Source organism: Schistocerca cancellata, unplaced genomic scaffold (genome assembly GCF_023864275.1).
Source record: "Schistocerca cancellata isolate TAMUIC-IGC-003103 unplaced genomic scaffold, iqSchCanc2.1 HiC_scaffold_1148, whole genome shotgun sequence".
Classification (NCBI taxonomy): domain Eukaryota; kingdom Metazoa; phylum Arthropoda; class Insecta; order Orthoptera; family Acrididae; genus Schistocerca; species Schistocerca cancellata.
Window position 1 is genome coordinate 4154985 of NW_026047147.1, and position 26849 is coordinate 4181833.

The 26849-nt window shown below is 43.4% G+C and overlaps 1 protein-coding gene across 1 annotated transcript in view; it reads right to left on the reverse strand.

Annotated features, from left to right (window-relative positions):
- The window catches only part of LOC126159888 (ankyrin-1-like), a 63516-nt gene that overhangs the window by 21877 nt on the left and 14790 nt on the right, over positions 1 to 26849 (reverse strand). The window contains exons 2-3 of the mRNA XM_049916699.1: positions 6162 to 6735; positions 2035 to 2181 (exon numbers count right to left, since the gene is read on the reverse strand). Coding sequence (XP_049772656.1) covers positions 2035 to 2181; positions 6162 to 6724 — 710 coding nt within the window. The 5' untranslated portion in view covers positions 6725 to 6735. The remainder of the gene's footprint in view (positions 1 to 2034; positions 2182 to 6161; positions 6736 to 26849) is intronic.

Genomic DNA, 26849 nt, shown 5'->3' on the forward strand with positions numbered 1-26849 from the left:
TTTTCTTCAAGGTGAGTCATAATGTTCGAGTACAGTATATTCTCCAAAATCCTACTGCAAACTGAGGTCAGTAATATGCGTCTGGAATTCAATAGGTTACTCCTATTTCCTTTCTTGAGTAATGGCGTGACCTGTGCTACTTTCCAGTCTTTAGGAACAGACCTTTCGCCAAGTGAACGGTTGCATATGATTGCTAAGAAAGGCACTATTGTGTCTGCATACGCTGAAAGGAACCTGATTCGTATTCCATCTGGACCAGAAGACTTGCCTTTCTTAAGTGATTTGAGTTGTTTCACAACACCTAAAATATATACTTTTATGTCACTGATGCTAACAGCTGAATTCTTGAATAGTTACTTTGCCTTTTTTCGTGAAGGAATTACGGAAAACTGTATTTAGTAACTCCGCTGCAGTGGCACCACCATCGGGAACATTTCCATTGCTATCGCGCAGTGACGGTGTTGACTGTTTTGTCACTGGTGTACTTTACATACGACCAGAATCTCTTTGGGCTTTCTACCACATTTTGAGACAATGTTTCATTGTGGAAACTATTAAAAGGGAATTAGTCAAGTCCATTCAAAAGACTCCTGCCACATTAAATTACTTGTTTGGCTTCCACGTTTCCCTTTGTATAGGGGAGAAATTTCTGTATTATACAATAGCTTATTGCATTCTGCTCTGGTTAATTTGAAAAGTCAAGTCTCACTGCTGTTGGTCCTGTGTGTGTGTGTGTGTGTGTGTGTGTGTGTGTGTGTGTGTTACTGAAGCATAAATTGGTCCGTACTTTATTTTGAAACCCACCAGCTATTGAGTCATCTTGCAAACATGTCAGTTCACTTTGAGATGGCAGTATATTTTCAGTAGGACCAACTATCTTTGCCCACGTCGGTTGCTCTTTTCTAAAAATAAAAGTTAACTATACCATGGAATTATACAAAACTTCTCCTCGGTGAATCAAAACCACTACTCATCACACCTGGTGACCTCCATCATCCATCAGTTTGTTTACGAGTGACGATCCATACAGTGCTGTACGCATCTCCACTCAGCCACACCCACTGCATTTCTCACTTCTCGAGAGCAGATGCCTCAACCATTAGACCAGCTGAGTGTGTTTGCTGGCGTAGATGGAATTACCATTGTGGATGATGTTTGTACCCATGGTTTGCAGACACCATCACAAGAGGTTCTCCCGTACATCATCTGAAGTAAGATAACAAATCCACGGATCCGATTTTCCTCTTGCTACTCTTCCCACAAGTCCCCCAGGATAAACTCTAGTGCAAGTGTCGATGAGAAGCTGAGTCAGAAGTGGAGGTGTGCTCAGGCAGCCGACTGCTCAAGGAGACTGCCTGCAATAAGCAGCAAATCTGGGCTCCTGTTACAGTGCGGCACAGATTTCCAGTAGTCACTACAGACGTAACTGACCAGGGAACCATTTAAGGAATATTTGAATTACATTTTAAGACATACCCAAAACAAGCTGTATCCTCATTACTGTACTAAATATTAACTTTTTGTCATTATTACTTCTATTTCTGTTTACCTTTCTTTTGCCATTTCTTCCGGAGTGTCTTCAACAACATATCTACAACCATTCACATAGGTTCTGTTGAGTGGAATTGCGTGAAAAATCCCGTTTCCATACCCATTTAATTCAGAATCAATTTGTAAAACACACAGTCATCACTCAAAACAAAATCTAGATTCAACACATCAATATATAAAGAATCTTTGGAAATGGGTATGATTTGTATGGGACACTTCCTACGTAACTACAATTGAGTGACTGAACTGAACGTAATTCTCACTGCAAATACAGAGAACGAGAAAACTTCTGCATATGTGCTCAATCTTCAAAATATCACAGCCAAAAAAGTGAGAAAGGAGTAATGTTTAATGGCAACTGTAACCTCTATCCAAAAACTGAAGGAATCTGTATTTTATTTTATTTACTGTATCAGCTGGTTAATGCCAAAATAAGCAGTACTGTGAGGGTAAGACTTTGGCACCTGTGGTAACACAACTCACCGGAAGCGCGAGACGGCTGCGTCATCAGGTGGAGGGGTGTGTCGGGCAGACGTGGGAGGCGCAGCTGCAGCAGGAGTCCGGCTGTGGCCGCTGTGGGGTTGACGGTCAGAGTTGGGGGTGGGCCCGCCCCCTGTGGCGGTTGGCGAGCTGCACAGAGAAACACTGTGTGGATGGGCGTGTTCACACAGGGGCTCACTGCAGGCGGTACAGCAGAGGGACTGTCCACCGGGGCAACAGTACACTCAGTGCCAACAACACCAGCCTGTCACTTAACGTGACTGTGCCACCAATTAACTGATCTTTTTCTGCACTACTTCTGCTATATTCCCCATTAGCGTAGCTTAACATGCAAAACAAAAAATTGTTCAAAATGAAGCACAAACCAAATTCTAAACATAAGGGCCAACAATTTTGCTGCCCTGACAGAACAACTTTCAGACAGAATTTAGAAGCAGTGAAAGTCAACTGGCTGCTACTTTTGGTTGTGAGGTAATTTGAAAACTGATATATGGATGCTGAATTATATCACTGGAGGGAGAGAGAGAGAGAGAGAGAGAGAGAGAGAGAGAGAGAGAGAGAGAGAGAGATCCAGCGATAGAGAAACAAACTGATAAGTTGGAATATCAACTTACTGTTGAAACTATATGGTCATGGATATGCAGGCGCTGTTTTATGTGAAGCCTGAGGGAATGACGAAGATGGACAAGAATTACAAGAGCTATGCTATAAAAGTTATCAGGAGTATATTCAAAATCTGCATTTGAGTAAAGCAAATAGAACTGTACATATGTGTGTAATGTCTCTACAATTCGATTCATTGAAAAGAGAGCAGTGGTGATGTGTTTCTTAAACAACAATTTTCGTGTTGAGCAGTTTGCAGTAGAGGCCACCATTAAAAGAAAAAAATGGATTACGCAGTGTATGCAATTTTTATATGATGGACAATGTTTACAACTTGTGAAGTAACCTGTAGTCTATTGAATATGGATTTTTTTTTAATTGAAAAGGAAACAAAATAGACTTGTATGGAGCATATGTATCCGAGAGACAGAGGCAACAAACGATAGCTGGATGAAAACGTCACATCAATACTGACGTTGTGGGAGATATGTCTTACACCTGTAGGTGGACAGCAAATATAATCTGCTGTATGCCAGTAGCAGGAAACCTGATAGGATTCCCTGGACGACCTCTGGTGACGCCACAGGGAACTTCAAACAAGACCAGGGGGGGGCAGAGATTGCCTCTCTGTTTAGTGAAAGGGAATGCACGGAAAACATTCAGGGTGATAGCTGAACAGAGACAAGAAGGAAATGTGATTGTAAAGCACAGCATTGAGTGTGACAATATTATTGTGCTGGCTGGATTATTCTCTTCTTGTTTGCCCCCAGTGTGCATGAGTAGCCCCAGCGCTCATAGCTCCTGCTTTACTGGATATCTCAGGGAGTCATACCCTGCTCTTTGGTGCCAGTCACCTAGGGGTAGCGTCTTTTTTAGTAATCAGGAAAGTCCTCAGTCCCGGGTTTGAACCTCACAATCACTTAAATTTTGAATAAGAATCATCAGCATTGGTGTCTGAAGACTTCCAGCATAAGGTGTCACCCTCTTTCAGCCAACAGCCTTTCCAAAGAGGGCGGAGGGCCGACAGAGGTTCAGGGCACACTCTTTCCCTTGAGGTCTGAAACTGCCCCTAAATGAGGAAGAATTGGCAATGATCAACAACGTGAGGATACAGAAGGCAATGTAAACCACTGCTTAAAGATACATAACGTCCGTCAATGAGGCATGTGATTCAATAAGTCTGTGCTGTACAGACTCTCCATTGGCAAGACTAGTCCCCCATTCAAACCTCCAGGCAAGGAGGCCCAAGGGGGAGGTGACCATGAGAAAAAAGTTGAGTTATCAACGAAAGGATAACGTTCTACGAGTCGTCATGTGGAAAGTAAGGAATTTGTATGTGGTTGGGAAGCTAGAAAATAAGAAAAGGGAAATGCTGAGGACGTATCTAGCTGTAGTGTCTGTCAGTGACGCGGAAAGAAAAGGGGAAAGGGAAAGGGGAAAGGGAAAGGGGAAAGGGGAAAGGGAAAAGGAAAAGGAAAGGGAAAAGGAAGGATTTCTGGCCACATGAGAATAGGGTAGTAGCAACAGCAGCAGATAACATGAGTAGGATTCAGTATCAATAGAAAGGCAGGGCAGAAAGTGAGATACTGTGAACGGATGAGTATAGATGTTCTCGTGAGAATCGAAAGCAAACCAACAACATCCATAGTTCAGGTATACATGATGACGTCGCAAGTTGAAGGTGAAGAGAGAGAAAGTATGAGGATATTGAAGACGTAATTTGGTACATATGTAATAGTCATGGAGGGATTGAAACACAACTGTAGGGGAAGGAGTAGAAGAAAGGGTTACACGAGAATATGTACTTGACAATAGGAATAGGAGAGAAGTAAGGCTAGTTAAGTTCTATAGTAAATTTATCCTAGTAGTAGCTGGTATAGTCTATTCAAGACAAGGGGGTATACTTGGGAAAGGACTGAAACATGGGAGGTTTAAAGTCAGATTTTGAAATCAGATACTGGACAGTACAGCAAACCCAGGAGTAGATTTAGACTCATAACAATTTAGCAGTGATGAAGAGTAGGCTGAATTTTACGAGACTGGTCAGGAGCAATCGGTGTACAAAGAAGTGGAATACAGTAGTACTAAGGAAAGAAGAGATGAGATTTATGTTCTCTGAGGCTACAGATACTGCGATAATTAACAGCTCAATAGTTGGAAAGAAAAACGTAGGTACAAAGAAGCTAACTGTGAAGAAACCATGGAAAATACAGGAAAACCTTTAGTTGATCAATCAAAGAAAGAAATTCAAGAATATTCAGGAAAATTCAGTAATTGAGAAATATGTCACTTAAGGATGAAATGAATAGGAAGTGCAGAGAAGCTAACGTGAAATGGCTGCACGAAAAATGTGAAGAAATCAAAGAATAAATGATCCTTGGGACGACTGACGCAGCATATAGAAAAGTCAAAGCAATCTTCAACGGAATTAAAAGCAAGCGTGGTAACATTAAGAGCACAATGGGAATTCCAGTGTTAAATACAGAGGTGAGATCGGATAGTTGGAAAGAGTACACTGAAGGCCTCTCTGATTGGAACAACTTGTCTGATGGCGTGACAGAAGAACAAGCAGGAGTCGGTATGGAAAATATTGGTGATTAGAATCAGATTTTAAAAGCGCTTTGGAAAATTTAAGATCAAAGAAGGCATAAGGTATAGACAACATTCAATCACAAGTTCTAGAATCATTGGAGGAGGTGGCAAAAGGTCTATTCTCACTGGTGTGTAGAATGTATGAGTCTGGCAATATACAATCTGACAGAGAGAGAAATATAATCATCACGATTTGGGAGACTGCAAGAGCAGAGAAGTGTGAGAATTATCGCACAATCAGCTTAACAGCTCTAGCATCCCAGTTGCTAAGAAGGATAATACACAGGAGAACGGAAAAGAAAATTGACGTTCCGTAACATTCATAGGATTTGTGGTCCTGGCGAAAGCGTTCGGCAATATCAAATGTTGCAAGATGTTTGAAATTCTGAGAAAAATACGGGTAAGCCACAGGAGAAGTCGAGTAATTTGCAATATGTACAAGAGGCAAAAAGGTAAAATAAGAGTGGAAGACGAAGAGCGAAGTATTCGGGTTAAAAAACGTGTCAGATTGGGATGTAATCTTTCGCCTCTACTGTTCAATCTATATACCGAAGAAGCGATGACGGAAATAATGGAAAGACTGAAGAGTGGAATTAAAATTCAGGGTGAAACGATATACGATTTGCTGATGACTGATTCCCTCAGTGACAGTGAAGAACAATTACATGGTTTGTTGAATGGAATGAACAGTGTAATGAGTACAGAATATGGAATGAGAGTAAATAAGAGAAAGGCAAAATTGATAAGAAGCAGTAGAAGTGTAAACAGCGAGAGACTTGGCATCGTGACCGACTATCAGTAAGTAGATGACGTTACGGTGCTATGCAACGTAGGCAACAAAGCAACCCACGACGAACAAAGCAAGGACGACGTCAAATTCACACTAGCACTGCCAAAAATGGAATCGTGCTTACCTGGCTTCTGCTGGTGGCTCACCGAGCAGACGGGTGACTTTGTTGACTTCTTGTGGGTAGTCGAGCACAGCGTCTGCCCAGCCCCACGTGGCCATCACCTGCGGGTGGTGCTTTATGAAGGCGACGGCAGCCCTGGTGGCGTCCGGGCACGAGTGCCTCACTGCCCTGACGGCCGTCGCCGCTGCGGTCTCGACGGCCAACTGCGAGATCAGCTGCCGCTCGCAGGCAGCCTTCAGGCCCGACAAGCCGTACTTGTCGGCCGCCGAGAGCAGCTGGGCGGCCGTGTCGGGCAGCTGGGGGGCCTGCAGGGTATACGTGTAGGCCACCAGGAGCCTCAGCACCGGGCCCTCCACGTCGTCGATCCTCACCTGGCCGCAGCTGGCCTCCAGCATGCCGTGCGCGAACATCGCTGCGAACACGGGGCTCGCGGCTGCCAACACGGCCCTGTGAGCCGCCACCCTCGTCTCGCCCGCCACCAGCGTCACCAGGGCGCCTTCACCCCCGTCTAGCAGGGCGGCCAGGGCCTCGGTTGTGGTGTTCTGAACCTCCGTAACTGCCGACATGGTGGGTGGTCCTGAAACACAGTGCCACTGAGCAGCCCTCACACTGCACCCTCAACACTTGTACGAGGCGCATGCATACCTGCATGAAACAACAGCTGTTGAAGTGTTGTCCACCCTAAATCAAATGCAACGTCACCAGTTTCCTTCAAATGACAATGGTCCGTACTGCTTCGTGATCACCTAAGGTTTGTAACTACCAGCGTGGTACTATGATAGACTGCTTTCACCTTCTAAAAATGTTATTGTTCTCAGTCAAAAGATGGTTTATATATGTCATAGCAAAAAAATGGCAAAGCAACAAACTTCCTTCAGCACTAAAGTTACAGGACTTATATTTAAATCTAAGCTCGTGGCACCTCTGAGAAAAATTTTCTTCCTCCTTATCTCAGGTTCCACAGATCAGTGACACATCAGAAGCAATGTACATGTAATGCAGAAATCAGTTTCCTTGGTGAATGTCTCAGGGTAGGCACGATTAAACTTGACAGGCCATCGTGGCCGAGTGGTTCTAGGCGCTTAAATCCGGAACCGCGCGCCTGCTACGGTCACAGGTTCGAATCCTGCCTTGGGCATGGGTGTGTGTGATGTCCTTAGGTTAGTTAGGTTTAAGTAGTTCTAGGTTCTATTGGACTGATGACCTCCGATGTTAAGTCCCATACAGCTCAGAGCCATTTGAGCCGTTTTGAACCACTGTAAGTCTAAATTCATTGGTATGTTTAACTCTCCTTTGAACAGATTGATATCTGCGTCTTGTTTCTTCAGAAAAAGATGCAGCGCCCACCTCCGTGGTAAAGAATGCTGCATAATACTATCGTAAATCATGTCGCCATTTTATCCGAATGTTGCAAGCTATGGTGTACCCAGGTTTTTCCAGGTTGAGCAGTTTAGGAATGAAACTCGTTGTCTCCATTTCCAGAACATGTGTTGTGGAACTTTCGCACAAATATATATTTGCATCTCCTTCTGGCGTGGACATGTTTGTATAGCATCTTTGCCCCACAGAACGTTCGGATACTTATTAGATGATAGATACGTCATGGCTAAACCAAAGTAAGCTCCATCACAGCTCCAACAACACTCTTGACTCTCCTGGTCGTATGAGGGGGCAAACGACGGAGTCAGTGAAATAGTTCCACACACTACAGTGTAGCTGGTTTCCTAAATTCAGACAATTGGGTTTCGCGAGCACGGCGTCCACTTTTTTCGAAACCTGCCGACTTAGCATCTCCATTCCACCAGCGTAAGACGTCTGCCGGACCGTTACGGTGCCAGGAGAGCGCCTAAGAATTCGTGCCAAGGCTTCTGTGGCGGCCGCTCGAAGTGGATGGAGACTTCGAGGCAGTGCTGCACAGAGTGTAGCGCCGGAGGTCAGCGCAGGGTCGCAGGCCAACACGTGCACTGCAGGCTTCTGGAAGCCACCCGACCAACCCAAGTCTTCCTTTCCCATCCCTCATTAGTTAGTTGTACATTTGCTTCCGTTTTATATCGCTTTTTGGTTTTTTTCGCCTCCCCATACCAAGTATCCACTCAACGTTATAGGCTCAAAACTTGGCGTTGTAATCGCATAATGAACGGCTTTTTACTGTTGTTTACAGGTATTGTTACGGTATTTTCCTACATCCAAGTGCTGCTGCATGTCAATGAACGAAGTGGTAAAAGCTGTAAAGCCGTTTACATTTCCATACAGTCATCGAGCATCGACATGTTCCTCGTCTACGAAACAGACGTCATTGTCTTATAAATCTTTAATATATCCCGAGATCAGTGGTGTAGTATTCTACTTTATTGTGACACTCGCAATGCGACTGTAGTTTACACTGAGCTTTCGCAGATTCTTTCACTCAAAGAGTTTTCTAGGTAATCACAAATTTGCCAAGATACTGAGCAAGATCGTGTCTGAATTATTAGTAGACAGAGAGCCATGGTCCCGATCACCTTCAGCATATTTTGGAGACACAATCTTCGTGCGTGTCTGCGCCAAGTAACCGACAGAGAAACGTGTGTGAAACTCAAGTAGTGGACTGGATATGCAGGGCGCGGCGGTGAGACACTCTGGGCTCACATTCGGGAGGACAGTGGTTCGACCACACACCGTGCAGTGGTCCGCAGCAGGTCTTCAGACAGAGGGCGAATGAGTGGATGTGGCTGCTTGTCATTTGTGTCTTCTGCACCGGTTTTCTGTTTGCTGTCCACCCACACAGGTTTTTCTTCATGGAGTCTCTCTCAATAGGAGTGCCGTGATGGTGCCCTAGAAGAGGCATTACCTTTAAGGTACCTGTCTTCCATTATCGAATGTTCCAGAAATTACAACAGGTATTTAGCTGTCTGTGTGTCTTTTCCCAGGAAAACCGTGAGGAAGTGGTCTCATTTCGTCCATCATTAAAGTTGTTTACAAGGTTTCCAATGAGTACGACGTGCATTAAACTACTTTTCAATATTGATACAATTTCCAATGGTGGTGATGTTTCCTTCTACAGTGTAATTTCTGTGTGTGGGTCACACAAGTCAGAAATGATTTCACGGTGCCATCAATTTGGAATCATTACAGTCGTCTCATCAGTATGAATTGCAGAGTTCCTTATTCTTTTTCCATCCGAATTAGAAATTAATCAGCAAAAGCACTCTACGCCCTCTCGAAGGTTTTTTATTAATGAGAAAACATTTGACTGAGCTTTTGATATTAATGTTATCACTTTCTTCCACCCCTCAGAGGCGTTTTCGATGTGATGGGGCCTTCCACTGTAATTCCAAATGTCTGATGGCATCTGGTCTTTACCAACCAACTAGTCCAGAAATAGTCCAACAATCGACGAAACTAGTTTTTCAGACAGTATTTTCTGAATAGATAGCCAACCATGGTCCAATATTTCTAAGATAATATATCGTACTCCGGATAGATTGTTAGATAACAATGTCTTTCTTAGTTTTTCTTAAGAGGGGACTTCTTTCCACGTTGTTGATTAAAATGAAAATTGCAACTCGTAATCTCTGGTTCAGGAAATAAATTTCCAGCTGATTGGAATGGACATTAGCAACTTCCAGACTCACGATGAGAGAAGAAGGTTCGATCCGAGCACATTAATTTCATTTGTAAAGTAATAGTAAATATTAGAGGACTATGTAGTATGTCTCAAATACTGAGGTGCATTCTGACTCCTAACACGTACACAATTGTCTTCATGATTCAAACCAACTGTTAGTGGTTAAATTGTGCTCTAAGCAAAATTCTGCCAGGCAGCTTCCCCTTTCATTCCCTTACTTCAGTTCTTTTCTCCTCCAACTTTTCTTCCACTTCGTATCCCGACTATCGATTTCGAGTGCCGCATCACAAGTTTTCATCTCGCTTAACGATCTGACCAATTTCTTTTCTCTCTAAAAGCATTTCCTTAATCTCTTCGTCATTTTCGGAACCAGTTGACGTGCAGGCCAGTACTTCTGTAACTGGTTTGGCTGTGTGTCTGTCCTGGCTGTGGTAGCGACTTCACTGTGCAGCTCAGATAGCAATAAGATGTTAGTGTTTTCGGCCGAGAACGATATTAAACAAATTTCCAGTTACCTCGGAGAGAAATCTAAAGAGGAGCTATTCTCAAACACACACATTTCTTGCTACCAGATGCTGAAAAGAAGACAGGCATTGTGAAGAATCTAGCCACATCAAGATCAAGGACCCAGAGTAAAATACGTAAGCATAATCATCCGACTGAGCTACTTATAAAACTACGGGGGCGTTCGATCTGCAACGCTACACTTTTTTCTCGGCCAATTTCTGTTGGAAAAATGCGAAATTTGTGAGACATCGTGGAATATTCCCGCTTCAGCCCCTACAGCTTCATGAAATTCCAACAGCTGACAGCACTGTATGTAGCCTCCAAAATGGCGTCCGTAAAGGAGGTGCGACCCAAGCAGAGAGCTGTCACTGAGTTTCTTTAGGATGAAAACCAGAGCATCGGAGATCTTCATATCCGCTTGCAGAATGTCTGAGGAGATTTGGCAGTGAACAGAAGCACCGCGAGTCTTAGTGCGAGGTGTCTGTCAGCGTCAGAAGGGCTTACTGGTGATCAACGCCTGGCCTAGCAGCGTCATCGTCGCAGCAGGGTTGTGCATATCTGGCCGACCTCCACGTGTCGGTCAGCTGCAGACGGCTGTGACTCCTGCGATGTGGGAACGTGCTCTCATTCAAGGTGACCGGTGGATCACTCAGAGCTGAACAACCCGCATCTCGCACCTTCCGACTTCCGTCTGTTTGGTCCAACGAAGGATGCACTCCACGGCAAGCAGTACACGGATGATGGGCAGGTCACTGATGCAGCAAGACGTGAGTGGCTGGTCAACTGTTTATTCACTCCGTCAGTTTTATCAGTTTAATGAAACAACCAGATGAAACTGGCCATGTCAGCTATATCAACACTTTTTCAACCACTCTCTGGGTTTGCAATGTAGCTAATTATTACGAATTGTCATCTCACATCGAAAGCGTAGCTTACCACGGAGCTGGGAGGAGCAGAATTTTGGTTCTCACGCTGGCACAGCTGATTTCAGGTGAATAACTTCAGTACTTTCGGAGATATAAATTTTTACCTAAGGGACGACTGTGATTGGTTCATCTATAGCATCAATTGAAACTACAACCAGAAGTACAGGTCCATAAGATCTAATTGTCTGGAATTTTCTTTAGTTTCATTACCACAGATTTCTGACTAAATAGAAAGTACTTTGGAAAATTATTATTTCATCGTGTTTTGGTTGTTTAAGTGTTTTGCAGGGTCTGAGGACATACGTTGAAATTTTATGGAAATTAAGTAAATGTATGTGTGATAAAGTTTCTTGTACAATAGTGGAATTTGTGGCGTATGGCCGACTTACTTTGGTTTTGTAAAAGGCAGCCAGAAGTGTCGTTGAGTATTAAATCTGTAAGTAATTTATGTTGCGGAATGGAATCTAATTTTGTCTTCATTAAATTTTATTTAGTTTTGGAATTACGTGATTTCCAGTCTAAATTACATCCAGTAATCTGATTGGCTGACATAAAAATACCTGAAGTATACAAGTGCTCGAAATGATCTGATTGGCTGTTTAATATATTAGCCAATAGGAATTAAGCATATCCTGTGCGTATCAGTATGGCTTTGTGCCTCCGATCTACGAGCCGATGAAGTCGTTCGGGAGCCATCTTCTGGTAAACGCCTATGTTAAATCACGCTGATCAAATTTATTCCAAAATAAAGAAATTTGCGCGTTTTATTGCTTCTCTTGCCGTTGACAAAGAGCGACTACAGTACAGAATATTTTGTGAAAGCTTGAGATTTGTGAGTGATTTATTTTAGGAGATATTCGCATGTGAACATTTTATTTCGTACACAAACACTGCGCGGCGTGTTTCGTGCTGATTACGAGACATTATATGCATTATAGGAATGTTTCTATACTGAGTCTGGGCGAGTGATTTCACTGACTTTTGTTTTCAAGGTTTATTGGAATGCCGCAATTGTTAAATCAGCCCAGAATTTCGCCATTCTGCATGGTTTTCGAGGAGCTAAGGGCTGCACTGAGTGCAGGTGATTTCTGGAGGAGACAATATTCCATAAAAGCACATTTAGAAAGTCTGTAGAACCAACGTCAAATCCTGACTCTGTGAATACATCACAACTCCATTCGTATTGCTCTCGCACAGATCACGAAGACAAGTTTACACTGATCACTGCACACACAGAGGCACTATAATGATTCTTCACACACCCCTGAACGTGAATGGACCATGAGAAACTCCTAGTAAGTGATACGATGCATGTACCCAGTGCCATGCACTTCACAGTCGTTTCAAGGGTGTAGATAAGTGAGACTCAGTTTGGGAGGAGGAAGAATCACACTTATCTTTTAAGGGACTGCAACTGATTGGTTCCTCCAGTAAATATAAGGACCTTGCTGCTCTCTCACGTAAACAACTCTGATAATACGTAGCGAGTCCGTAATTATGAGCAATACATCATCCATCCGCGGTAACTATAGACTTTGCATTACTGTACTGAAACTTCCTGCAGAGCTGAAAGGAACAGTTAGAACTTAACGGTCGTTAAATACTGGAAGAATCCCATAGTGTGTGGCGTTTTCAGTCCTTATTACGACCATGTGCTCCCTCTGAACGTCATCACGTCACCAGCGCACACAAATGCAACTGTGAGGCCACATAAATGGACGGCTGTGTGTCTATCAAACGTCAGTTTTCGTCATTTGGTTTTTTCCCTGTATGCAGACATCGTAAAGTGATAAATGGGCAGAATTACTCACAACAGAGTCAGTGCCCATACTGACACATACGATGAGTTTCATTAAGCACTTAGCCGGGGAACTGCGATTGTGCAACACTAACGCATCGTAGGTAACATATGACACACGTCGCCCGGCTAAAAACCAGGACGCCCTTCCTGCTGAAAAAGACACACACGAGATTCTCCTGTCCTCCGGCAAAGTGGCTCTGCTTCCCCACTGTAACCACCAACCTCCGAATACCATGCAGTCCTTAAAGGACTGCTTAAAACCTGTTCGTGTCTAGAAGTCAGATCCCTTATCAGTGAAGAGCCGTCGAATGACTAATCAGTTGAGTGGAAAAAGCTAGTGAAAAGTCGAGAGGTATCGATTACATTTATCAAATCACCCACCAAATGTCTAAAGTATGGCAAGCTGCAATCATTCTGGAGTCTTATACATGTGAGAAACAGATTTTCTCTAGAAAAAATTAACAGCAGCTACTGCACCTTACAAACACATTTTCTTTTGCGAACTTCCAGCGTGTTGCAGTACCTTAGGGCGACAACTACTATTCATCAGTACATAAAAAACCAGCCCAAGTTGCAAATTTTTACTTTTTATTCATTCGATGACCAGTTTCGAGCCGAGACCAATTTTGAAATCGTCGCAACATAATCGGAAATGGGATTTCCGAACGTTTCAAAAATGTACTACGAACATTTGACATGTTCGTAAATGCTATGATTTGAAAATGGGTCTCGGCCCGTAATTAATCATCAAATAAATAAAATGTAAAAATTTGCTACTTGGACTGCTTTCCCATTCTACTGACTTTTTTGCAACAGACTTTTTGGTCGTAAGTTTCTCTGTATAATAAATGCCTCTGAAAATCCTACACGAGGCAAAATTCTAACTTCAATAAAAGTCAAAGGGAAGAATCGTTAATCTCACGAAATAATCTTTTTTCAACTGCCGATGTCAGTTATTTGAAGTGTGCGCGCACGCGCGCGCGCGCGCGCACACACACACACACACACACACACACACACACACACACACCAAAAGTTGTCTTGCCTCACCTGAGTCCCGCGAGTTCTGGAACCTGTACAGAAAAATGGAATAGACAGCAACATGAACATCATGTCCGCCCTTTTTATTGCTCATGAAAGCCACACATTGGATGATGTACCACCACACAGCCAGACCTTCAGAGGTGGTGGTCCAGATTGTAATACCTCTAATACCCAGTAGTACGTCCTCTTGCATTGATGCATGCCTGTATTCGTCGTGGCATACTATCCACAACTTCATCAAGGCACTGTTGGTCCAGATTGTCCCACTCCTCTATGGCGATTCGGCGTAGATCCGGCAGAGTGGTTGGTGGGTTACGTCGTCCATAAACAGCGCTTTTCAATCTGTCCCAAACATGTTTGGTAGGGTTCATGTCTGGAGAACGTGTTCGCCACTAGTCGAGCGATGTCGTAATCCTGATGCACGATGGGGGCGCGAATTGTCGTCCACCAAGACGAATGCCTCGCCAATGTGCTACCGATATGGTTGCATTATCGGTCAGAGGATGGAATTCAGGTGTCTTACAGCCGTTACGGTGCCTTCCGTGACCGCCAGCGGCATACGTCGGTCGGCCCACCACATCATGCCACCCCATAACAGCAGCGAACCTCCACCTTGCTGCACTCGCTGGACAGTGTGCCTAAGGCGTTCAGACTGACCGGGTTGTCTCCAAACATGTCTCGGGCAATTGTCTGGTTGAAGGCATATGCGACACTCATCGGTGAAGAGAACGTGATGCCAATCCTGAGTGGTCCATTCGGCATGTTGTCGGGCCCATCTGTTCCACGCTGCACGGCCTCGTGGTTGCCAAGATCCTCGGCATGGACGTTGGGAGTGAAGTTGCGCATCATACAGCCTATTGCGCACAGTGAGTCGTAACACGACGTCCTGGGGCTGCACGAAAAGCATTGTTCAACATGGTGGCGTTGCTGTCAGAGTTATTCCGACGCATAATCCGTAGGCAGCGGTCATCCACTGCGGCCTGAGCGAGGCACGTCATAGACAGTTCCTGTCTCTCTCTCTCTCTCTCTCTCTCCCTCCCTCCCTCCATGTCCTAACAACGTCGCTTTGGTTCACTCCGAGACGCCTGGACACTTCCCTTGTTGAGAGCCCTTCCCAGCACAAAGGGACAATGCGGACGCGACCGAACCGCGCTGTTTACCGTCTAGGCATGGTTGAACCACATAGAACACGAGCCGTGTATCGCCTTCCGGGGGTGGAATGACGAACTGATTGGCTGTCCGACCCGCTTTGTCTAACAGGCGCCGCCCATGCATAGCTGTTTACATTTTTGGGTGGGTTTAGTGACGTCTCTGAACTGTCAAAGGGACTGTGATACAATATCCACAGTCAACGTTTATCTTCAGGAGTTCTGGGAACCGCAAAACTTTTGGTGTGTGTGTGTGTGTGTGTGTGTGTGTGTGTGTGTGTGTGTGTGTGTAGGGGGGGGGGGGGTTGTAGTTACACTCACCGGACGAGAGGGCTCCCATGAAAAGTGAGTCATGGTAGGGCAATGAAACAATGTTGAAACATTGTGAGGTTGTGAGGACATGGGGAAGAGTAACAGTAAACAAACCATTAAAAATCGCATTTTAATTTCCACATGAGAGGGTAAACGTTGTTAATTGCGTTCAGTGTTTACATTCCACGTTACGAACTTCGGTCAGTGTGGAGACGGTGTGCATCGGCGGCAGCCTCGAACCTCCCCTGGACACGCGCGGCCCCGCCCCCTGCCTGCGGCGCCACGGGCAGTGCTGACGCGGCCCGCGCCACAGGCAGAGTTGAGGCGCGCCGAGTCACAGCTTCCTGGGCGCTACGGACGTGCGTACACGCACAGCTGTCTTTCCGCCCTGTTCTTCTCGTAGCTGTTCAGTGGTCTGACTGTAGTTCCAGAGTGCACGTTGCTGTGTTCGCTCTCTGCAGAATCCCACTTACATTCCTGTAATTTCGTCAGTTTACTTGTTTCCTACGTGAGAAACGTCACGTCGCCGTGGTTGCACAGAAAGAAATCCTGGATATGCGCACTAAGAGCGACAGTGAGTGTGGATTATCTGACGTTGCTAACAGTGATGGGTCTTCAACAGAATCTCGAAGCTGTAGTCCTCAGCCATTTACGTCAGAGGGGAGAGCGAGAGTTAAAGTCAGCAGTTCCTCTGAATCCGAGGAATCAGAAAGCGACAGTGAAACGGTTCAGAAAAATGCGCACTTACGTGACACATCTGACTGGAAAGAAACCAATTTCCAGCCATTAAACCATTGCTTCAATGACGAGTTCAGGACACAAATACCAGATACTGACCGAAACATTCTTTCATTTTTTGTGATATTTATGTCTCAAGAACTTTCAATTTATTGCAGACGAAACAAATTCGTTTTTACGTTTACACCAGAAAAAATACTACAGCCGGTGTGGCCGTGCGGTTCTAGGCGCTTCAGTCTGGAACCGCGTGACCGCTACGGTCGCAGGTTCGAATCCTGCCTCGGGCATGGATGTGTGTGATGTCCTTAGGTTAGTTAGGTTTAAGTAGTTCTAAGTTCTACGGGTCTGATGACCACAGATGTTAAGTCCAATAGTGCTCAGAGCCATTTGAACCATTTTTTTGTGAATTCTCGACTGTCAAAATGGAAAGACACTGGATTTGAGGAAATGTATCGTTTTGTTGCTGTTTGCCTTCTAATGGTGCAAGTTAAGAAGTTAAAATTAACTGATTATTGGTCCAGAGATACACTTTTGAACACACCAGTTTTCAGCGAAATTATGTCCCGAGACCGTTTTTGTCTACTTCTGAGAATCTTACACTTCAGTGATAACTCTGCGAGTACTGGAAGCGACAGTCTATTGAAAATTAGGGCTAGTGTTGGCAAAGTTCGTAAGACATTTCGTAATTCATGTCGCCCACATCACAAGATTTGTATAGACGAAAGTCCATTGCTGTTCGAAGGACGAATATCTTCTAAGCAAGTTACTCCAACCAAGCGAAATAGATTCGGAACAAAGACATTCGGACTGTGTAACTATCACAGTGGGTGTATTTTATATTTGGAACAGGGTCACATTCTGTATGTCAGTGACTGGCTGGTACCGCAGCCGGGCCTGCTCCTCTGGCTTCACATCATGGAACAGCCGCGTGTGGCACTGTTCGTGAGAACAGGCGTAACATGCCAAAACTGGAGACGAAATTAAAACGAGGAGAAACTGAGTTTAGGTCCACTGACAAGGTCCTTGCTATCAAGTGGTGCGATACGAGAGACGTGTACATGTTGACCACAAGTCACACAACACGAATGGTTGAAACAGAGAAGACTGACAAATACTGACGAAAAAATAGAGAAACCGCAATGTATTGTAGAGAACAATTCGAGTATGGGTGCAGCTGACCGTTGTGACATGTAACTCAGCTCAGTGGAATCAGCGCGTAAGACTGAAATGGTATAAGAAGTATTTTTTTCACATTCTCGACTTGTGCATTCTAAATGTTCATGCTCTCCACCGGTGGTAACAGGGCGAAAACTGGCACCCGTAGTGTCACCTTTCTCTCGTAAGGGTGATTGTAGAAAAATATGCTACAGAGCGGAGGAAAGCTTGTAGGGGAAGGTACTGCGATGACGAGAATCCTCTGCGATTCACACAGAGACATTTCCCGGCTGTTGAGAGTGAACATTCGCAGGAAAGTACGCTAATGCGCAGATGCGTGGTTTGCACGAAACAGTAAGTGCGCCGGAAACAAATAGAGACCGACGCAAAAGTTGCGACGCTCCATTACGCGTTGCACCCTGGTTTGAGACTAATCATACAAAGAAGCATTACTCATCATTGGGAACTAAATCTGAGAAAATTTATTCACACTTCTGAATTAATCACTAAAAAAAACGCAAAAATGTAAGAAATATAAACCTATTTTTATGTCCGCCAAAGCCCGGTAGATGCAACAAGTGTACAATTATTTAAACGATACCTGACTTCTTCATATGTAGCAGTTTACTGGCGAATGAACGGACTTGGTGATTGAGATGGCACAATATCTGTACTGTGGGAAATGTAATTACGCCGAGTACTTTGCGCCAGTATAACAAAACCCTTCATTAATCTGCATACGGTACATTTAAATTATTAACATGTAACATGGGCACATTCTTTCATCCTGAACAGTACAAATGTATATCACGCTATCTACTTGTACAAAACATGTTTTCCATAACTGATTTAAACGCCTTCGATCAACGAGAAACAACACGCCAAAGTCAAAACTGTTTTCTCAGTGCGATTTTTCTTGCTACTTTGCCTCTGTTGTCAGTCAATACTGAAAATTAAACTCTTTGTTCTGGGGAGGATGGGGGGCTTAAAATTTGTTGTTCGAATGAGAATGGCTTTGAATAATTAATAGAAGGAGTGTGTAATACACCCTGCTTTCATCTTGTCATGAAAATCAACATATTTTCGACTAATTTGTGGATTATTGGAAAATAGTAGGGGAATAAAAATTTTTATTCCTTATCTTTGTGCAGTCAATCTATTGCACTCTAAATTTCATTTTCATCGTGCGTTCACACTACTAGACATGCTAACCCGAAGTTTACATTGTTTTCGGGCCTGATTTTCACGCCCAACTTTCTTTCCAGTTGTACAGCTTGGTATGATCTATGGAGCAGTTTTTTTTAGGAAAATCGGAATGAAAATGCCGCATTTCTGACGTTTTTACGAAATCTTCAATTCTGTGCTAAATTCATTCAGTACTGAAAAGTGCTTTGGAAATGTAACTTTGTATTTAAGAACCTTTTGTTGTTAGGTTACTACATGCCAAGTTTCACGTTCGTCATAGCATGAGTTCAGGAGATGCAAGAAGCCAAACTGAAATTTTTTCGGGTGCCTAATTTTTTGGCCGATTTACCTACAATTTTCCGGCTGAATATGGTTCTTAGGAGAACGCATAAAGTTGTACAAGATGGCCGGCCAAATTTTATTTCTTTACAAAAACGATTGCCCGAGATATTACAGCTCAAAGTAGGCACAATTTCACGCTGGCTCTGCGCGGGCCGATCCGGTGAAAGAGCTGCGTGCGTTAGATCCAGTACGTCTGGGAGCTTAACAGTCTTTTCATTTCTGGGGCCAAATAACTTCACTCGGCTCCAGGTCAGTTCTGTTGGGTTCATACTGTAATGGTACAGTAGCAAATGCAGCATTTGTAGGCTGCGCGCGATGCTGTGAAAATGAGTGTTATTCATGTTTCTACGACACACATCTGTGGCATAGAACAACGGAGACCGTGCAAATAAGGAGTATTTAGCTTTTCATTTTTGCACAGAATAATTAAATTGTTATGTTTTCCTAATTTGTTAACTGTCTTTCATAAAATATCGATAGTTGAGAATTTATAATTGAAATGAAATTTCGCGTGCAATATGCACTTAAAAATAAGAAGTTGTGCATTATTCATAAAAAATGATGAATTTTACAAATACGAGATGCAGGTAATTCAAATTGAACGAGACTAACCTACCCGAGGCAGTACTTTAACCAGTGAACCATGTATTGCAATAAATAACCAAGCCATTACGTTCCGCTGTACATTCACTTTTAGTTACGTTGTAGCTATATGTGACAGTCCCTCGGAAAACTTCAAAGCCGATTATCTATGTGAATTTATGACAAACAGCAAGAACAGCCAATTTATCGGCACTTCTTACCCGTGTTCCACGCGCGCGTCTCACCACGCAACAGGAAGCGGCCTCGGCCATTTTGGTACAGCGCGGCAGTAGAAGCACAACGATGCAGGGGCCGTGACTGCACACGATGTCTGAAATAGAAACTACGTAGCTGAAGCGTGGTTAAGAAAAACGTTGGTGGCTGTTAATGCGTTTGAATATCTTCATGGGCGTTGCCGTTGGTGGGGAGGCTTGCGTGCCTCAGTGATACAGACGGGTGTACCGTAGGTGCAACCACAACGGAGGGGTATCTGTTGAGAGGCCAGACAAACGTGTGGTTCCTGAGGAGGGGCAGCAGCCTTTTCAGTAGTTGCAGGGGCAACAGTCTGGATGATTGACTGATCTCTCCTTGTAACACTAACCAAAACGGCCTCGCTGTGCTGGTACTGCGAACGGCTGAAAGCAAGGGGAAACTACGGCCGTAATTTTTCCCGAGGACAAGCAGCTTTACTGTATGGTTAAATGATGACGGCGTCCTCTTGGGTAAAATATTCCGGAGGTAAAATAGTCCCCCATTCGGATCTCCGGGCGGGGACTACTCAAGAGGACGTCGTTATCACGAGAAAGAAAACTGGCGTTCTACGGATCGGAGCATGGAATGTCAAATCCCTTAATCGGGCAGATAGAAAATTTAAAAAGGGAAATGGATAGGTTAAAGTTAGATATAGTGGGAATTAGGGAAGTTCGGTGGCAGGAGGAACAAGACTTTCGGTCAGGTGAATACAGGGTTATAAATACAAAATCAAATAGGGGTAATGCAGGAGTAGGTTTAATAATGAATAAAAAAAATAGGAGTGCGGGTAAGCTACTAAAAACAGCATAGTGAACGCATTATTGTGGCCAAGATAGACACGTAGCCCATGACTACTACAGTAGTACAACTTTATATGCCAACTAGCTCTGCGGATGAAGAAATTGAAATGTATGATGAGAAAAGAAATTATTCAGGTAGGGAAGGGAGACGAAAATTTAATAGTCATGCGTGACTGGAATTCGAGAGTAGGAAAAGGGAGAGAAGGAAACATAGTAGGTGAATATGGATTGGGGGAAAGAAATGAAAGAGGAAGCCATCTGGTAGAATTTTGCACAGAGCATAACTTAATCATAGCTAACACTTGGTTCAAGAATCGTGAAAGAAGGTTGTGTACATGGAAGAATCCTGGAGATACTAGAAGGTATCAGATAGATTATATAATGGTAAGACAGATTTAGGAACCAGGTATTAAATTGTAAGACATTTCCAGGGGCAGATGTGGACTCTGACCACAATGTCTTGAGCTGTAGATTAAAACTGAAGAAACTGCAAAAAGGTGAGAATTTAAGGAGATGGGACCTGGATAAACTGAAAGAACCAGAGGTTGTACAGAGTTTCAGGGAGAGCATAGGGGAACAATTGTCACAAATGGGGGAAAGAAATACAGTAGAAGAAGAATGGGTAGCTCTGAGGAATGAAGTAGTGAAGGCAGCAGAGGATCAAGTAGGTAAAAAGACGAGGGCTAGTAGAAATCCTTGGGTAACAGAAGAAATATTGAATTTAATTGATGAAAGGAGAAAATACAAAAATGCAGTAAATGAAGCAGGCAAAAAGGAATACAAACGTCTCAAAAATGAGATCGACAGGAAGTGCAAAACTGCTAAGCAGGGATGCCTAGAGGACAAATGTAATGATGTAGAGGCTTATCTCATGAGGGGTAAGATAGATACTGCTTACAGGGAAAAAGAGAACCACTTGTATGAGTATCAAGAGCTCTGATGGAAATCCAGTTCTAAGCAAAGAAGGGAAAGCAGAAAGGTGGAAGGAGTATATAGAGGGGCTATACAAGGTCGATGTACTTGAGGACAATATTTTGGAAATGGAAGAGCATGTACATGAAGATGAAATGGGAGATACAATACTGCGTGAAGAGTTTGACAGAGCACTGAAAGACCTGAGTCGAAACAAGGCCCTGGGAATAGACAACATTTCATTGTAACTACTGACGGCCTTGGGAGAGCCTGTCCTGCCAAAAATGTACCATCTGGTGAGCAAGATGTATGACATAGGTGAAATACCCTCAGACTTCAAGAAGAATGTAACAATTCCAATCGCAAAGAAAGCGGGTGTCGACATGCGTGAAAATTACCGAACTATCAGTTTAATAAGTCACGGCTGCAAAATACTAATGCGAATTCTTTACAGACGAATGGAAAAGCTGGTAGAAGCCGACCTCGGGGAAGATCAGTTTGGATTCCGTAGAAGTGGTGGAGCACGTGAGGCAATACTGATGCTACGACTTATCTTAGAAAATAGATTAAGGAAAGGCAAGTCTACGTTTCTGGCATTTGTAGAAACGTAGGTTTCTGGCATTTGTAGACTTAGAGAAAGCTTTTGACAATGTTGACTGGAATACTCTTTCAAATTCTAAAGGTGGCAGGGGTAAAATACAGGGAGCGAAAAGCTATTTACAATTCGTACAGAAACCAGATGGCAGTTATAAGAGTCCAGGGGCATAAAGGGAAGCAGTAGTTGGGAAGGGAGTGAGACAGGGTTGTAGCCCCTCCCCGATGTTATTCAATCTGTATATTGAGCAAGCAGTAAAGGGAACAAAAGAAAAATTCGGAGTAGGTATTAAAATCCATGGAGAAGAAATAAAAACATTGACGTTCGCCGATGACATTGTAATTCTGTCAGGGACAGCAAAGGACTTGGAAGAGCAGTTGAACGGAATGAACAGTGTCTTGAAAGGAGGATATAATATGAACATGAACAAAAGCAAAAAGAGGATAATGGATTGTTGTGGAATTAAGTCGGGTGATGCTGAGGGTATTAGTTTAGGAAATGACACAGTAGTAAAGGAGTTTTGCTATTTGGGGAGAAAAATAACTGATGACGGTAGAAGTAGAGAGGATATAAAATGTAGACTGGCAATGGAAAGGAAAGCGTTTATTAAGAAGAGAAATTTAACGTAGAGTATTGATTTATAAAAGTGTCAGGAAGTCGTTTCTGAAAGTATTTGTATGGAGTGTAGCCATGTATGGAAGTGAAACACGGACGATAAATAGTTTGGACAAGAAGAGAATAGAAGCTTTCGAAATGTGGTGCTACAGAAGAATGCTGAAGATTAGATGGGTAGATCACATAACTAATGAAGTATTGAATAGAATTGGGGAGAAGTGGAGTTGGTGGTACAACGTGACTAGAAGAAGGGATCGGTTGGTAGGACATGTTCTGATGCATCAAGGAATCACCAATTTGGCATTGGAGGGCAGCGTGGAGGGTAAAAATCGTAGAGGGAGACCAAGATATGAATACACTAAGCAGATTCAGAAGGATGTAGACTGCAGTAGGTACTGGGAGATGAAGAAGCTTGCACAGTATAAAGTAGCATGGAGAGCTGCATCAGACCAGTCTCAGGACTGAACACCACAAGAAGAACAACAACAACAACAGTAATAAGATATCTAATAAATAAGTAAGACCTACTTCCAAGAGCGTAACAACACCAGCGTAGATATTCAAACCTGCACACTGCGGAATAAAAGACGGAAAGTGTATCGTTCAAGTTTGGGAAGAAGAATTTCCAGAATTTCGACTATTTCCAGGAAATGTATACAAAGCAATGTGTAACTTTGGTGTTGGTAAAGGTGGAGAGGGATTTTCGATTTCACACGGCGGCATAACCGACGCCAGCTGTTATTTTAACAGTGTCAACCACAAACCAAGGCGCTTAACATCGGTTCAAACCACACTGATGGGAAGTCTCTACAAGGTGGACACCGTGACAGCAGACAAGGTATGTCGTAGTTGAATGCTAATTTCAAAATTTCTGATTTTCAGGGTGATAATAGACCTGCTTAGGCAATTACAAAAACGCTATTAATATAGCTTCTTTATCGTTTACAGATAACTAGTCTGAGCTTACATTCGCATTTCACACAATTAAACAACAACATAGCTCTCACTGCAATGTTAAAGTGTCTTCTCAGTTATTCCCGAATTCGACAAGTGCAAGTAAAATCACGAGTGGAAAAACAAAATGTGAGGCATTAATTGACGCTTCCAACAAAGGTAGCCTAATCAAAAGTTATCCAATTTATGTAAGCTGCTTCCATGCGCAAGCACAGAATTCTCGATTTCTATGAGGACTCTGGCCGATCTGCAATGCCTGGGCAGAGCTTGAAAAGGATTCCAAAACACAAGGTGAGTTTGTCCCAGGTTTCTAAGTTTTACTGTAGACAATGCAAACGCATACTGTGGGAAAAAGAACTCTACGTTCATTTAAAAAAAAAATCGTGGGAGATTGAAATCAAATGGCTGCGCACATATACTCCATACTGATTTAAATGTGGTACGAACGCTGTATCAACAGATACTGAAATGTTAGTAATTACGACTTTCAACTATTTCTCAAATTCATCTAAAAGGTTATCCAAGTTGAAAGAGTTCTTTCAATTTGTTGATACAGAATACAATGCTTTGTCAAGATATGTACCTACAAGGTGGTTAAGCCTAAAGCCTGCCATAGAAAGTGTGTTGAAAAATCTTCCTGCAATCATGCCATACTTTCCTAGTGTAGATGATTGCCCCAGCTTTACCAAAAACAACTTGATGGGTGTGAGTAGTTCAGGAATACAACTTCTTTTAGTGGAATTATATGTTCAATTTTCCTTGCACTTGTTGTTGTGGTCTTCAGTCCTGAGACTGCTTTGATGCAGCTCTCCATGCTACTCTATCCTGTGCAAGCTTCTTCATCTCCCAGTACCTACTGCAACCTACATCCTTCTGAATCTGCTTAGTGTATTCATCTCTTGGTCTCCCTCTACGATTTTTACCCTCCACGCTGCCCTCCAGTACTAAATTGGTGATCCCTTGATGCCTCAGAACATGTCCTACCAACCGATCCCTTCTTCTAGTCAAGTTGTGCCACAAACTTCTCTTCTCCCAATCCTATTCAATACCTCCTCATTAGTTACGTGATCTACCCACCTTATCTTCAGCATTCTTCTGTAGCACCACATTTAGAAAGCCTCTATTCTCTTCCTGTCCAAACTATTTATCGTCCATGCTTCACTTCCATACATGGCTACACTCCATACAAATACATTCAGAAACGACTTCGTGACACTTAAATCTATACTCGATGTTAACAAATTTCTCTTCTTCAGAAACGCTTTCCTTGCCATTGCCAGTCTACATTTTATATCCTCTCTACTTCGACCATCATCAGTTATTTTGCTCCCCAAATAGCGAAACTCCTTTACTACTTTTAGTGTCATTTCCTAATCTAATTCCTCAGCATCACCCGATTTAATTCGACTACATTCCATTATCCTCGTTTTGCTTTTGTTGATGTAGTGGTGTGGAAATGTTGGGAATTTGGATCTCACGGGGAGCGTGCAAGAGATAAGTCCCTGCAGACGCACCATCCTCTGTGCCCGCGGTGGCTCAGATGGATAGAGCGTCTGCCATGTAAGCAGGAGATCCCTGGTTCGAGTCCCGGTTGGGGCACACACATTTTCAACATGTCCCCAATGAAGTAAATCAACGCCTGTTTGCAGCTAGGGTGTCCATTTAATTATCATTTCATTTGTTGATGTTCATCTTATATCCTCCTTTCAAGACACTGTCCATTCCGTTCAACTGCTCTTTCAAGTCCTTTGCTGTCTCCTGACGTATTTACAATGTCAATGGCGAACCTCCGTGGACTTTAATACCTACCCTTAACTTTTCTTTTGTTTCCTTTACTGCTTGCTCAATACACAGATGGAATAGCATCGGGGAGAGGCTACAACCCTGTCTCACTCCCTTCCCAACCACTGCTTCTCTTTAGTGTCCCTTGACTCTTAGAACTGCCATCTGGTTTCTATACAAATTGTAAATAGCCTTTCGCTCCCTGTATTTTACCCCTGCCACCTTCAGAATATGAAAGAGAGTATTCAAGTCGACATTGTCAAAAGCTTTCTCTAAGTCCACAAATGCTAGAAACGTAGGCTTGCCTTTCCTTAATCTTTCTTCTAAGATAAGTCGTAAGGTCAGTGTTGCGTCACGTGTTCCAACATTTCTACGGAATCCAAACTGATCTTCCCCGAGGTCGGCTTCTACCAGTTTTCCCATTCCTCTGTAAACAATTCGCGTTAGTATTTTGCAGCTGTGACTTATTAAACTGAAATGACAAAAAAAATGAAACAAAAACTGTCAATTTGTGAAATATACCGTGTGACGTAGAAAATAAAAACGGAGGTAGAACATAGGATAAATGATCTTTTTTTGTTATAAGGTGCAACAGTTGCTAGACAAATTGGAGGACCAGATCCCGGATGAAAGAAACGCGACTGGAAAAATGCAGACATATACAGGGTGAGTCACCTAACATTACCGCTGGATATATTTCGTAAACCACATCAAATACTGACGAATCGATTCCACAGACCGAACTTGAGGTGAGGGGCTAGTGTAATTGGTTAATACAAACCACAAAAAAATGCACGGAAGTATGTTTCTAACACAAACCTAAGTTTTTCTAAATGGAACCACGTTAGGTTTTGTTAGCACATCTGAACATATAAACAAATACGTAATCAGTGCCGTTTGTTGCATCATCCGGAGATATTGTAACCTAAAGTTGACGCTGAGTACCACTCCTCCGCTGTTTGATCGTGTGTATCGCAGAGCACCGAATTACGTAGGGATCCAAAGGGAACTGTGATGGACCTTAGGTACAGAAGAGACTGGAACAGCACATTACGTCCACATGCTAACACCTTTTTATTGGTCTTTTTCACTGACGCACATGTACAATACCATGAGGGGCGAGGTACATGTACACACGTGCTTTCCGTTTTCAATTAATGGGTGGAATAGAGTGTGTCCCGACATGTCAGGCCAATAGATGTTCAATGTGGTGGCCATCATTTGCTGCACACAATTGCAATCTCTGGCGTAATGAATGTCGTACACGCCGCAGTACATCTGGTGTAATGTCGCCGCAGGCTGCCGCAATACGTTGTTTCATATCCTCTGGGCTTGTAGGCACATCACGGTACACATTCTACTTTAACGTACCCCACAGAAAGAAGTCCAGAGGTGTAAGATCAGGAGAACGGGCTGGCCAATTTATGCGTCCTC